At 56.5% G+C, this 12,647-nt stretch overlaps 5 protein-coding genes across 5 annotated transcripts; 3 read left to right on the top strand and 2 right to left on the bottom strand.

Moving 5' to 3' along the window:
- Window positions 1-521: 521 nt before the first annotated feature.
- Window positions 522-3,303, top strand: SCHCODRAFT_02564734 (uncharacterized protein). Its single transcript, XM_050343794.1, has 5 exons — window positions 522-1,215; window positions 1,263-1,418; window positions 1,466-2,186; window positions 2,235-2,428; window positions 2,482-3,303. Exons 1-5 carry the CDS (start codon window positions 676-678, stop codon window positions 3,202-3,204), a joined length of 2,334 nt encoding a protein of 777 aa, XP_050202094.1. The 5' UTR covers window positions 522-675; the 3' UTR covers window positions 3,205-3,303.
- A 209-nt stretch (window positions 3,304-3,512) lies between these two features.
- Window positions 3,513-6,046, bottom strand: SCHCODRAFT_02675281 (chondroitin AC/alginate lyase). Its single transcript, XM_050346702.1, has 5 exons — window positions 5,896-6,046; window positions 5,717-5,845; window positions 5,036-5,662; window positions 4,361-4,982; window positions 3,513-4,311 (listed from the first exon to the last, which is right to left on the bottom strand). The coding sequence occupies exons 1-5, from the start codon at window positions 5,957-5,959 to the stop codon at window positions 3,756-3,758; spliced, it is 1,998 nt and encodes a 665-aa protein (XP_050202093.1). The 5' UTR covers window positions 5,960-6,046; the 3' UTR covers window positions 3,513-3,755.
- Window positions 6,047-6,190: 144 nt separating this feature from the next.
- SCHCODRAFT_02609923 (acetyl-CoA synthetase-like protein) lies at window positions 6,191-8,706 on the top strand. The gene is made up of 10 exons (XM_050344400.1): window positions 6,191-6,545; window positions 6,599-6,763; window positions 6,786-6,904; window positions 7,021-7,088; window positions 7,141-7,167; window positions 7,220-7,574; window positions 7,652-7,885; window positions 7,972-8,109; window positions 8,195-8,482; window positions 8,543-8,706. Exons 1-10 carry the CDS (start codon window positions 6,245-6,247, stop codon window positions 8,600-8,602), a joined length of 1,755 nt encoding a protein of 584 aa, XP_050202092.1. The 5' UTR covers window positions 6,191-6,244; the 3' UTR covers window positions 8,603-8,706.
- A 136-nt stretch (window positions 8,707-8,842) lies between these two features.
- On the top strand, window positions 8,843-11,026 carry SCHCODRAFT_02609918 (UEV-domain-containing protein). The gene is made up of 8 exons (XM_003037505.2): window positions 8,843-8,953; window positions 8,999-9,110; window positions 9,159-9,260; window positions 9,311-9,383; window positions 9,435-10,429; window positions 10,483-10,662; window positions 10,724-10,826; window positions 10,890-11,026. Exons 1-8 carry the CDS (start codon window positions 8,854-8,856, stop codon window positions 10,959-10,961), a joined length of 1,737 nt encoding a protein of 578 aa, XP_003037551.1. The 5' UTR covers window positions 8,843-8,853; the 3' UTR covers window positions 10,962-11,026.
- A 959-nt stretch (window positions 11,027-11,985) lies between these two features.
- On the bottom strand, window positions 11,986-12,492 carry SCHCODRAFT_02146319 (uncharacterized protein; the record flags this gene model as incomplete). The annotated part of the gene is made up of 1 exon (XM_050341929.1): window positions 11,986-12,492. A coding segment is annotated over one exon (255 nt), but the record flags the coding sequence as incomplete, so codon positions are not given.
- Window positions 12,493-12,647: the final 155 nt, after the last annotated feature.

Genomic DNA, 12,647 nt, shown 5'->3' with positions numbered 1-12,647 from the left:
TAAAGGGTGTAGCGACGTTGAGAACCAGCGCCTTTCGGGCAGACTGACCAACTTCTTTGGAGAAAATCAGCCATATACAGGAACTCTCTTTGATGTTACAAGCTGATACCTTAGATCACGATTGTCCTCGGAGTAACACCTTCCGGCAGTCAGTCTCTTACCCCAATCATCTTGTGGCAAGTAAAATGTCCTTCACACCGTAGGTTCCCTCAAACGGTAATACTAACGACGATAGTCTCGAGCGTGGCTGCATGTTGAATGAATAGATCAAGTGATATGACTCAATGTGACATAAGTATATAGGAGAGCCAGTTGGGAATCATCGAAGGCGAACTAAGGCGAACCGTGACTATCACTGTAACGGTGATCCGATCTTTCTAAGTCACGTGCTTGATTACTTAATGCGGTTGAAACGGGACATTGATGACTAATTAGGCAGGTAGCTCTCGTTCCGACTACCATCGCGTCGACGAACTTACACGAACTGGTCAACGACCCCCCCCCCCCCCCCCAAGGTCTCTCAGCAGGCATAACCGGCAAGATCAGACTTCTATCAACTGCTTTCGATTGCCAACATCTCGACGCTGGAGTCTCAGCCTGCATACCCACCAACTCCCCCAAGCAGAGGCTTCCGCGAACCCAGTCGTCGAGTTCAACGTAAAGAGCCTTGACCAGATGCGCAACTTTTCTTTCGACCAAGCGCGAAGGAACACGTACGAGACGAACGTACTTGATTTCTACCGGACCTATACGGCTGGTTGGCAGCGTCTGGCGGGCGACGATATCAAAGTGATAGTCAAGACGCTCAAGCGGCGCAAGGTTCTCGGAGTCAAGCAATGGATCCCCCTTCCGAAGAATAAACCCAAGTCCGTGTTAGAAAACGTCCACTATAGTGCCTTGGAGAGAATCTTTGCAATAGTTCTCGAAGCCGCCGAGGAGAACGGCCTTTTCTCCAAGGAGCAGCGTACCACTACCTTCGAATGTCGTCCCGATCATACAATATGCTCGGAAGCTCGCGGGGGCTCCTTCCGCGTCGATGCTTATGGTCGCCTCCTCGAGAGTACGTTTCCGGCAAAGGCCCGGAAGATGCGCTTGCCGCGTAGCGCACATTTGCGCCCTGGATCTTACCGCTCGGGAGGTCCCCCTATTTACACGTGCGACCTCGCCCTGACAGCCAAATTCATGCCCGTAAACGTGAGGAGGATGGTGTGCGAGGTATCCGATGCTCCCCTCGTCTTGTAGTTCAAGCTAACGACCTGCAGGACGAACGTCAGATGCTCGGGGGCAGCGGGCACATCATGTTCAATGATCCCTGCCGGACACGGCATTTCAGTCTTACCATTGAGGGGAACATGGCTCGTCTCTGGATCCACACGCGCTCACACTCGGCCGTGACGTACGCTTTTGACATTCAGTCGGTATGTACGGCGGCATGGATGTCTGCGTGAAACCAACCTGTTTCCAGAAACCGCAGGAGCTCATACAATTTTTCTTGTTCATTGGGTATGCATCAAAGGAGCAACTCGGTTTCGATCCGTCCGTTCGTCGCGTCTACAACTCTTCGGGCGGGCTGCAGTACCAATACAAGGTTACCGACCGTGAAGGCGTCGATCGCTATTACGAGACGATCAGCATCATCTATCAGAAGTCTGCAACTCGCCTTCACTCCCGCGGAATGCGCGTTCTCGAAGTACGCGAGGTCACGAAAGACGGACGAGATGCCGCGGACCAGTATTCGAGGGTCTTGCGGGATTTCTGGGCGTATGAAGACGCTCGGCCCGAAACAGAAATCCTGGGGGATATAATCAGTCGCCTGAAGGAGGAGGAGTCTGAGCTTGTTCAGGGCGATGATTTGGGCGATATTGAGCAGCACTTCATGGAGTTCATCTGCGACGTGTGCGTTGGTGAACCCGCGCCGGCACCTCCTCCGAAATCGCGCGTCTACCAGTTTCCCGAGGATGATGCAAACGTCGACGGGAAGGAGTCGTCTTCTGCGATGGTCAAGAGTCACCTTCAAAACACAGTTGTAGGCTTGGATCCTACTCCTCATGGTACCGGAATGGAACTCCCTAGTGCATTGCATGCGCGCAAACATTGTCGAACCGTGCATATGCACCTCTGCCAGGACCTCTACAAGATTTCGGATCCGGCCGAGTTCTTCTTCGCTCTTGGCCAGTGCATCGCTAGTGAGTGCTTGTCCCCTGATCCTCCTCCACACGTTGACGAGACCACAGTCCTCAAACGCTTCCGCCGCATCGGCTATTTGCATCGGGATGTCAGCCCCGGCAACTTCCTTCTTTACTGCCTACCCCAGTCATGCGGTAACCCTCCTCCCGACGGCGATCTGGCGAAGAAGTTCATGGTGAAGGTTTCTGATTTGGAGTATTCGAAGCCCTACTCGGTCGTTTCGCAGCACGATCCCCTTACGGTACGTGTGGCCGTACTCCCCGACGTCGTGGGTCACTTATCGTTGTCCGCTAGGGTACCGCATACTACACTGCAGTCGAAGTGCAGCACCGCATGCATCTCTTCCATTATTCGGCAGATTTCGATGAGTCCAAGAAGCACCTTGCCACCCTCTTCTTCGCGTTCAACTTCTATCACGACGTTGAGTCTGTCTTATGGATGGCCATAGACTTTATCTTGCGCCGATTCCCAGACACGACGACCAAGACGTACCGTACAAGATGCGAAATTGCGGAGAAACTGTCCGCATATGCTGCGCGCGTCTTCCGGCCGGAGATGAGGCCAGTTGATGCAAGGGAGGCCTTGATCTGGGGAAGAGATAGCATCATTGACCTGTCCGCGTTGCTGACTCAAGCCTACGGCAAGGACTCTATCGTCGCACAGGGGATCAAAAGCATCGTCATAGCCCTCAGCCAAGCATACCAGCAAGTGGAGAGCGTGCAGGTTCGCCTGGAGGATGTGCCGACCGCGCGCCTCCGCTTCGAAGCCTCCGCCTTCACCGACACCATCTACGATGTGATGTACAGGGGGTTTCGCGACATCAGCCTTCACTTCCAGCAACCCTCTGTGAAGTTCTTGTTGACGAAGGACTTTGTCGAAGCGACGAAGGCGGGTATGGCGCGAAAGCGCGCCCGGCGCGACGACGACGTCCAAGGGAAGGGTTCGGCCTCTAAGGCCGTCGGTTCTTTGCCGCGTCTGCGGCAGCGCACCCGTCAGGCGACGAGAGATTGTACATAGATTTCCAGCTTTGCAAGGCTTTGTCTTATCTCAAAATTTAGTTGTAATATCGAGAACACAGCCGTTGGCTCCAAATTCATACGTGTGGTGCTCTTTGACTCGAATTCCATGGCATCGTTGACACGTCTCATGCCCTACTATATGATGATTCTCTGCGAGGTATGCAATAGTCGGGGAACAATTGCTTGTAGCTACGTAAGGCGGATAGGGCCGTTCCTGCTTAGGGTCCTCTGGCGAATGAACTCCAGAGTACTTGTACGTACGAAGACGGCTGCGCTTTACTTACGCGCCCATGTCATTGGGATAGCGAGAGAGTATAGAGTGTTCTGCATCTCAGCCATCTGCATTATCATCTGACAGGATCCTCGTGGCGAGAAATCAGGCAGTAAACTACCTCCATGCAGGCACTTGCACTCCGGAAATGATGGCAGATATATAGTCGAGCGCAGCTCTGTCCATTCTAGCGAGTCCATTGTACGTGCGGTACTAGTAATTACAGTGTGCTCTATTCGTCCGCTTCCATCCCTTACTCCAGGATTTCCACCGCCTCCTTACTCCGGGACCTGCAATTCGGGCAGCTCGTAGTACGGCTCCAGCGTCTCACACGTCACGTACAACCCATCGTCCACCTCCACCTCCGTCTCCTGCAACAGCGCGAACACCTGCGGACACTCAAACGGCACATCCATCGTGCCGTCCCTCTTCACCTCCCCATTCCTCAAGCTCTTCTCCACATTGCCATCACCCGCCCCAACCGCCAACTCCTCCCCCCTACCCACCGCCACCTCCCTCCTCGCCTTCCGCACCCCCACCGCCCCCGCCTGGTCATAGAACCAGTACGGCGCCTTCTCCGCCTGCAGCCCGCCCTGCCCATCATGCGCCGCGATCCAGCGCGCATAAACGCCCCGCGGGTCGCCGTACGCCGCCGCGACCGCCGCGACGTGCGGTAAGAGTTCCTCCACGTCCTCCTTCCCGGGCTTCACGTTCATCGCGAAATTGACCGCGTCCTGGATGGTGCGGCCGTATTTGGAGGGGAAGGAGTAGTAGTCGACACCGAGCTGGGCACCGAGTTTGGCGTTGGTGATGAGGGCTTCGAGGTTGAAGGCTCTGAGGGAAAAGTTAGTGGAGGAGAGAGACATGACGCGCATATACTCGCCTGTAGTGGAAGGGTCGCGTGCGCACGCTCTCGAACGGCTGCTCTCCACTCTTCGCGATCTGGTCTTTGAATGCGCCGTGGAAGAACCCATCCAAGACCTTCTTCGAACCCGCTGTATCCCCTTGGAACAGCAACAACGAAGCCAGCTGCGACACAAAGAACGATGCATGGTTGTTCGGCCGAGTCGCGGTCTTGTGGCCGATCTCGCTCGTCTGCAGCCAATTTGTGTAGTCCTTGACCCATCCTACGAACGCCTTGTCAAACGCAGACGTATACGCAGGATGATTAGCGGCGCGAAGAATCATGCAGGCGTTCACAATCTTCACCATCCCGCGAAGGTCGAGCACGCCGGTGAAAGTGCCCTCGCGGCCGGAGGGGCCGGGTCCGCGAACGATCTGGCCAAAGTTCATGTTCGGGTTCATGCGCGTCTTCGGGTCGAGGAAGAAGGTAGTGACGAAGGAGACGAGCTTGGAAGCGGAGTCGGATCCAGACTGGAGGATGGCGGTGATGCCGAGGTAGATGGAGGTCTCGGAGATGGCGTTGATGGCGGAGACGCCGTTGAGGGTGCGGACGTCGGGATTGACCTTGCCATCGCGGACGACGTAAGGGCAGGTCGTCCAGGCTATATGCAGCAATTAGATGGCGCTCATTAAGGAAACGAAGAAATATGCTTACTTGCGCTTGGGGCGAGGCTCTTCGTCGGAGACGGAGTACATTTGGACTTCGCAGATGTATGAGCAGCAGCCTGAGGCATGTCCGAAAAAGACGCTGTTCCGGTTGGAGTCTCCTCAGACGTCGAAGCCGAGGTCGCAAAAGGATCCATAGTGGTCGTCGGCAGCGAGGAAGTCGCAGTAAAGATCGCTTGAGGGTCACCACCTAGAGCAGGGTCGGCGGTGGTTGTTGGCAGTGTCGCGTCAGACGAGATCGTAGACGAAGGCAGCAGGTCGCCGGTTGGCAGCGTCGTAGATTCGGAGGCAGGCAGATCGAGAGAGACGCCGAGATCCTGGCGGACACGGTTCATGCGATTCTTGTGGTACTTGAGCTCGCGGCGTTCTTCCAGATAGTTTTGATTGCCGTCGACGTCTTCGGCAGGAGGGCCAGTGATGTCGCCGCCAGGAGGTGGAGGCACGCCTGGTTCGGGTGTGTCCGTACTGTTGCTAGAGCTAGTGTCGTTGCCAGTATGGCTCAGATGGGTTCGCCCGTTTGAGCACCAGTTGCAGTCCGGCCAGTGATAAGGAGCCCAAGAAAGGTAGTCGTGCGGGTCATTCGACGGAGGGAGCACGCCCTTGGCATTCGTGACGCCTAAATGGATAAAGGTATGGGTTATGGAAAGTGGGTATATGATTCGCTACGCACTCCAGGGACCTTTCTGCGAGTACTGCCGAGCTCGCGACATGATGGTCTGCCGCGAATCTGAAGTCTTGAACGACGGATTATGGGCCTGCTGAAGCACATATTCGATCTGAACCCAGTCATTCGGATCGGCTAACGAAGGTCAGGTGTTGCCCCAAATTCACCAACTGATTGATGCTGACCTTGCGCTACCCCAGCAAGAGCGATAAAGGACACCAGAGCGAGTCCATGGAAGCGCGAGAGCATATAAGATAGCAATTAAGAGAGTAGGATAGTAATGTGTGACCGAGGACCAGCCTGGGATGATGGTGGGAGGAAGAGAGAAGGAAATGCCCGATTCGCGTTGTTTGTTGTCGCCCGAAAGGGGAATCAATGAAGCACGTGCTGATTCCCCGCACAATCCCCACTCGCCCCGGTCCAGCTGATCTGGTCCCGTGACTGTGGAGGCCCGAACAAAGTCGGCGCTTACGGGTACGTTGTGTCACCGTGAGCCGGAGGTCGACGTGTGCACTGTCCTGAGCGCTGACCACGATGAGCTTCGCCCCGACGCCTGCTAGCCTTCCCCCGAAGCACGTCGTCTATCGGTTCAACGAGCCCAAGGGACTCCCGGTCAACTACCATCCGCTGAACCCTGTTCAATTCCTTCTCAAGGCGGCCCTCCTCCACCCGGACAAGCTCGCGCTCGCATCTCCAGATGGTCCCCATCCGGTGTACTACTCCTTTGCCGTCTGGGCACAGAGGGTGCAGAACCTCGCGTACGCGCTCATCCAGGCTAGGATACGTCCAGGCGATCGCGTCGCTGTCATCGCGCCCAACTCGCCCATGATCGCAGGTACGATACAAGCTGTCCTGTTGAAAGCGCCACCTGATAGTGGGACTCTGCAGATAGTTATTTTGGCGTCCTGGCAGCGCGTGCAATCGTCTGCGCTGTCAATACGAGGCTCCGGCCGGACGACGTCAAGTACATCATTGAGCATTCCGGCTCGCGGTTCATACTCGTCGACCATGAGTTCACCCACCTCCTCAAAGGGATCAACCTCCCCCACTATCGTCTGTCACGATACCGGACGAGCCGGAGACCCATACGAGGACTTCTTGACCAGTGGACGGGCGTTCAGCCGTGAACGTGGCTGGTTGGGTCTTGATGTCGAGGCAGACGAAAATGCAGCAGCAGTTCTTTGTTATACGTGCGTTGATTTGGTCGTCTGCATCGAGCATTGCTTGACACATCTCTAGCTCTGGCACGACAGGAAGGGTGAGCACGGTGCATCCGTCTGTTAGCCAACTTCATAACAACTTCCCTGCAGCCCAAAGGTGTCCTCACGACATACCGAGGCTCCTACCTCGCCGCAATCGCCAACGCTGTCGAAGCCGAGTAAGCATTCCTCCCACTAATCTCACGTTCTTCCAAGCTCACCTTTACACAGAATGAACTACGACTCCGTCTACCTCTGGTGCGTCATCCTCAAATCCTTCCTAAACCCACCCTAACTGACCACCCCACAGGATCGTCCCCCTCTTCCACGCCGCCGGCTGGTGCTACGCCTGGAGTGCCGCATTCGCCTTCTCCACCCAAGTCACCCTTCGCACTGCTGCCCCAGGTCCGATATGGCAGCGGCTCCTTGCGCCGCCTTCAGGTGGCATCGAAACTGTACCTGGGCAACTACTCTCGCACATCCCCGCAGCGACACATTACTGCGCTGCCCCGACCGTGCAGATCTCGCTCGTGAACGCGACGGAGGCGAGAAGGGTAGCGCACAGCGTGCGGACGATTGTAGCTGGGAGCGCGCCGACGTCGAGCTTGATTGCCAGTTTGGAGAGTTTGGGGATTAGGGTGGTGCATGTGTATGGGTTGACGGAGGTGCGTTGGAGCGTACTCCTTGCGTTGGGGGAACATTTGCGTGGGTGACAAGCTGACGGGCCCATCTCATTGAATAGACCTACGGTCCCTTCGTTCGGAGCTACGCAAGACCGCATTGGAAAGACCTGTCCTTAGAAGAGCGTGCGAAGCTGATGGCGCGCCAAGGGCACGCCTTTGCGACAGCGCTTGAGGCCCGCGTCGTGTACCCGCCAAAGGACGGCGAAAGCGACGACGGCGAGCTCGTCGACGTGCCGAAGGACGGGAAGACGATAGGCGAGATCGTGACGAGAGGGAATATTGTGATGAAGGAGGTGCGTTCGGTCTCTGGCTGTCAGTGTATTGGAAGCGTTGCATCGGAGGAGACAGAACGACAACGAGGAGCTGACGTTCGGCACAGTACCTCAACGACCCGAAAGCGACTCGCAAAGCATTCCGCGGCAATCACTTCAACACGGGCGACCTTGCCGTCTGGTTTGAGGATGGTAGCATCCAGGTGATGGACCGGTCGAAGGATATCATTATATCTGGCGGAGAGGTAAGCGGACGTTCTTCACAATCTACTCAAACCCTTTGCACGCCCTCTGTCACACATAAGGTCATACTCACTCACCTCACCGCAGAACGCCTCAAGCCTTGCAATCGAGCAAGAGCTTGCGACGCACCCTGCTCTCCAAGAGGTTTCCGTCATCGCGCGCACGCACCCTAAGTGGGGCGAGCGGCCCATGGCGTTCGTGATCCTACGCCCGGGAGCAAGGAAGCAGTGGGGCGCGGATTGTGGCGCAAAGGGTAAAGACACGAACGGAAAGCAGCAGCCCAGCGCGTTCGAGCGCGAGCTCAAGGCCTACGCGAAGGGGCGCTTGCCTGGGTTCGCGTGCCCAGAGTGGGTGGAGGTGGTAGATGAGTTGCCGGTGAGTATATCCGAGAGTTTTCGAGAGGTAGTGCGGCAGAGAGACTGACCTTCACCATAGAAAACCTCGACCGGGAAGATTCAGAAGCACGAGCTGCGGAAGGTGGTGGCGAAGTTGTGAATGGAGGGCAAGTGTGATGAGAGAGTGATCTAGCGGACGTGTATATTTGTGACCATGCAATGTACTATATACAAGCCAACAGAGCAGACGGAATTCTGAGTGGATGGTCGAAGGGATTTCAAGTTCAGGACGGGCAACACTGCGGAGGTCGAGGCCGAGTTGTTGGTCCGGCAAGTTCCCCCTCCGGCCCGCACTTCCGTCTAGTCACGGAGCGCTGAGCGCCTCACGAGAGGAGGTTGAGTAGAACCCCAATGTCCTCGACGCTATCTCCCCCGACGTTGCGCTGGCTGCAGCAGACAGCAGGCTCGCTGCCATACGCCCAACGCCCCCTTGTTATCCAGCACGTCGCAGGTGAGGATCAGTCATCAATGCACACGACGACGTGCTTATGGACAGACGCGCTCGGTCGATACGCGACGCTTCACATCAAGTCCGATGTGTATACCTACGATGACGGACGGAGCCATCTGCTGCTATGTGTGCATGGCCTGCTCCCAGTGACCTTTAGGTGAGGGCAGGGGACCAGATGTGTAGGATGAATGCTCACAAGGTGCAGAGGCGCGACGTACAACATCCCGCTCTCAGTGTGGATCCCCCTTGACTATGGCTCGGCGCCGCCGCTCGTATATGTCGTTCCCACTACTGGGATGCTGGTCCGGTGCGTCATCATGTGGTCTATAAACATTGGTCGCCCTGACCGCTGTCCAGGAAGAGTAGAGATGTGGATCCAAGCGGACTAGTCGAGGGCGATTACGCCCGAAATTGGATGAGGAAGAGTGAGGTACGTCTTCCAATCTTACATTATTCCCTCGGTGTCTCACACAGGGCCCAGGGTTGCACGCTGGTCGGACTGCTAGAAAGCCTGCAACACCAGTTTGGCCTTGAGCCGCCAGTATACGCGAAGCCGCCCAGCCATCCCACGACACCCCAGGACCAACAACGATCCCCGCATGCAACACCTCCCCCGCCTCCGCCTCGTCCGACACACGCTCTGCACCCGTCTCTCGGACATATACACGCCCGTACCAACTCGACCTCGATACCCCTACAATCGTATCAGCCCGTCCCGCCATACTCTGCCTCACCATCTACCATCAGTCCAGTGAACACCGGAGGACCACCCGTACCAGTTTATCGCGATGGACCACCTCCCGTACCGCCAGTTCCGCAGGGCGCGAACCCGATACAGAGGATCGCGTCCCCCGCGCAGTCACGGCCATCGTCCATGTATGATCCCCGATCTCCGCCTCCTCCCGCTGTCTACGCTCCTCCGCAAGCTGGCTCGTCGCCTCCCCCACCACCTCCGCGACCCCATCCGCCATCGCAATTGCATCCTTCCCCTCCGCCACCACCACCCAGTGCGCACCCGGACTATGCTCAGCAGGTGCCGCCATATGTGCCCTCGCCTCCACATCTGGCACCAGCACCTGCATTATCCCCCGGGCCTCCGCCGCCTCCCTTACCGCCTCAGCAGTACGTTTCAGGGGCTCCACAGCAATACACCCCAGCGCCCGGCCCCTCGCAGCAGTATCCGCCACCGCCAGCACCTCCGTTGCCCTCCTACTCTGCTCCACCTCCGACCCCTACACCCGCCACACCAGCACCCCATATACCCCCTCCAGACCTTTTAGACGAAGACGACGACGGGCCATCGCCATCAACGCCGGTTCAACCCGCCGCTCCTGCGCCTCCGCGCCCACCCAACCCACAGTTGCTTGCGCTGCACGCGTCCGTGCATCAGGCGCTGCAGAACGGGCTGGCGGGACTGGAAGCGCAACACGCAGGCGAAATGGAGCGCATGCGTAGGGCGAAGGAGGGGCTGGAAAGGTAGGGATCATTCATATCTACTGAAAGCTTGAAGCTCATGCAACAACTCCCAGAGGTGCAGCCGCCATCGCCGACGAGCGAGGTCGATTGATCGCGGTCAAGTCGGTATGCGACGGTGTTCGCGAGCGGTATGCAGGTGTCGTTGCGGAGGCCGAGCGACGGCTCGCGACGGCGAAGGCCAAGGAGGTCGGCGTTGACGAGATGGTGTGTGGGGCGGGGATACTGTGGAACCAGTCAGTGTCTGCTTTTGCGTATAGGAACGAGTTGCTAATTCGCTGCTTGTGGCATCCATAGATTGATCACGCTCATCGCGGAAGACATGGCAATAGAGGACACTATATATCATCTCCACCGTGCGCTGGCGGCGGGGAGGATGGGCGTGAGCGAGTGGATGAGGGTGAGTGCTTCAGCTTTCTGCGTCCAGTTACGCGATGATGTACTGACGCTCGCTTCTTGCAAGACGACTCGCGTGCTCGCAGAGGAGCAGTTTATGAAGCGCGCGCTAGTAGAGAAGATCCTGGCGGGCGTGTAGATAACATAACTACCACTCTTAGATGAATACCAGAGTCGGCATCGTGTGACTGCTTTCATCGTTGCTAACGGGTGTGAGATTGCAAGTCGAATATGGCATCCCACGCTTCCTGAATGAGCGGACCCTGTGCCTCCGCAACCTTAGCTGTGGCTTTCTTGTGCGTCTCCGCTATCATATCTTCCTCGACCAGCAAGCTGATGTCTGCCATTCATCTAGGCATGAAATGTTCTGACACAAAACGGAGGTCCATCAGTTGAATCTGTTGCATCCTTCATCAGCAAACCGACACCATCCTTTTGATGCCCAGGGCCTTTTTGATGTGTCCTTTGTCCTTTGAAGGGCGTCCTTTCGCATCCTTTTCTTTTTCAGGAGTTCCTTTTCATCCTTTCGTAAAAGACGCACATCCTGCGTCAAGTCCGACGAAAAAATACTCATTCTAGCTAAACTCATCATACTATTATCGTACGTGAGGTCTCGTATGTTCAAAACCAATGTGCACGCCTCTCCAAAAGAGGCGGGGGTTGTTACTCTCGCGTATGGCGTACTAGATACGTGCCACGAGCAAGCAGAAGGGGTTGGGGAAGTACGCACGTCAAGGTCGATGAGGCGAGTGTTATGATGGGTCGCTTCAGGACAGGAGATAAAGTGACAGCGGGAGGCGGGAGGGGCGCAGGAGTTGCATGATATAGTACAGTCTGCGAAGTTTTGGAACACGGGAATGGGCATCGTCTTCGGCGTGATCGGCAACGAGTAGCGATAAGTCAGCGATAAGAGGGCAGGTGAAGGCACTGGGAGCTGAGAGACCAAGGGCCCCAACTCTTTCCCCGCAGCGAGGATAGAGCAGCCGCGGATGGTGCGAACTCAGCGCGACCCGCGACGGCGGTCAGATTCAGGTTCGAGCGCTGCGGTAATTGCGCCCGAAGTCACGATCAGCCGGCCCTCAAGCTACCTGAGGTGACTGCCAAACAAACACAATCTTATCAGCAAAGTCACGAGCTGCAACCTGTCGGTAGTCCCTTCGTCTCTCCCTTGCGCTTTCGGCCCTCCTGCTGGTACGTACCACTTGCCTGATTGGTCCGGCTCACCAATGCCAGACAATACTGTAGCTTCGCCCGCGCCCGCACGTTGTGTAGGTAAGTTGCGCGTCGTCAGTCTGGACTCGCTTGCTCATATCCTCCCAGATACATGGGGGGTCCTGAAGGAGGTATTTTGTGGTATGTAATGAAGCGCACACTCGCACACGCCGCGCTGACGCGAACGGATAGTATAGCCTTGGCTACGGAAGCACGCACAGGACCCCCACACCGCCTTCCCCCATCGTTGCTACGCATGCGACATGAGCACTAGCGACAGAACCCCTTCCCCTTCCAAGTTGTGCTGCCATGCCCCTCGTGCTCTCTGCCCCACCACTTCCGGCCGTCTCTGGGATGATCATGTACACCACGACAGAGTGTAGTATGATATAACGTAGCACGATGTAGCGTAGTGTTGCGTAGTAGATAGTATCAATATACGATTTTTTTGCTACCTCTCGCGATGCGATCCCGAAACGTCCCGCAAAAGTATTTGAAAATTATGCGATATACGGCTCAACGGAACCCGAGGTCTGGCAAGGACGTCGTCCTTCAGCAGGATCCAGTAGCCTGTACAGGCCAAAAAGTCCTGCCAAGGACGACCCCACCTTTC

This window comes from Schizophyllum commune (assembly GCF_000143185.2).
Source record: "Schizophyllum commune H4-8 unplaced genomic scaffold SCHCOscaffold_2, whole genome shotgun sequence".
NCBI classification, from domain to species: Eukaryota; Fungi; Basidiomycota; class Agaricomycetes; order Agaricales; family Schizophyllaceae; genus Schizophyllum; species Schizophyllum commune.
This window is presented reverse-complemented; position numbering and strand designations above follow the sequence as displayed.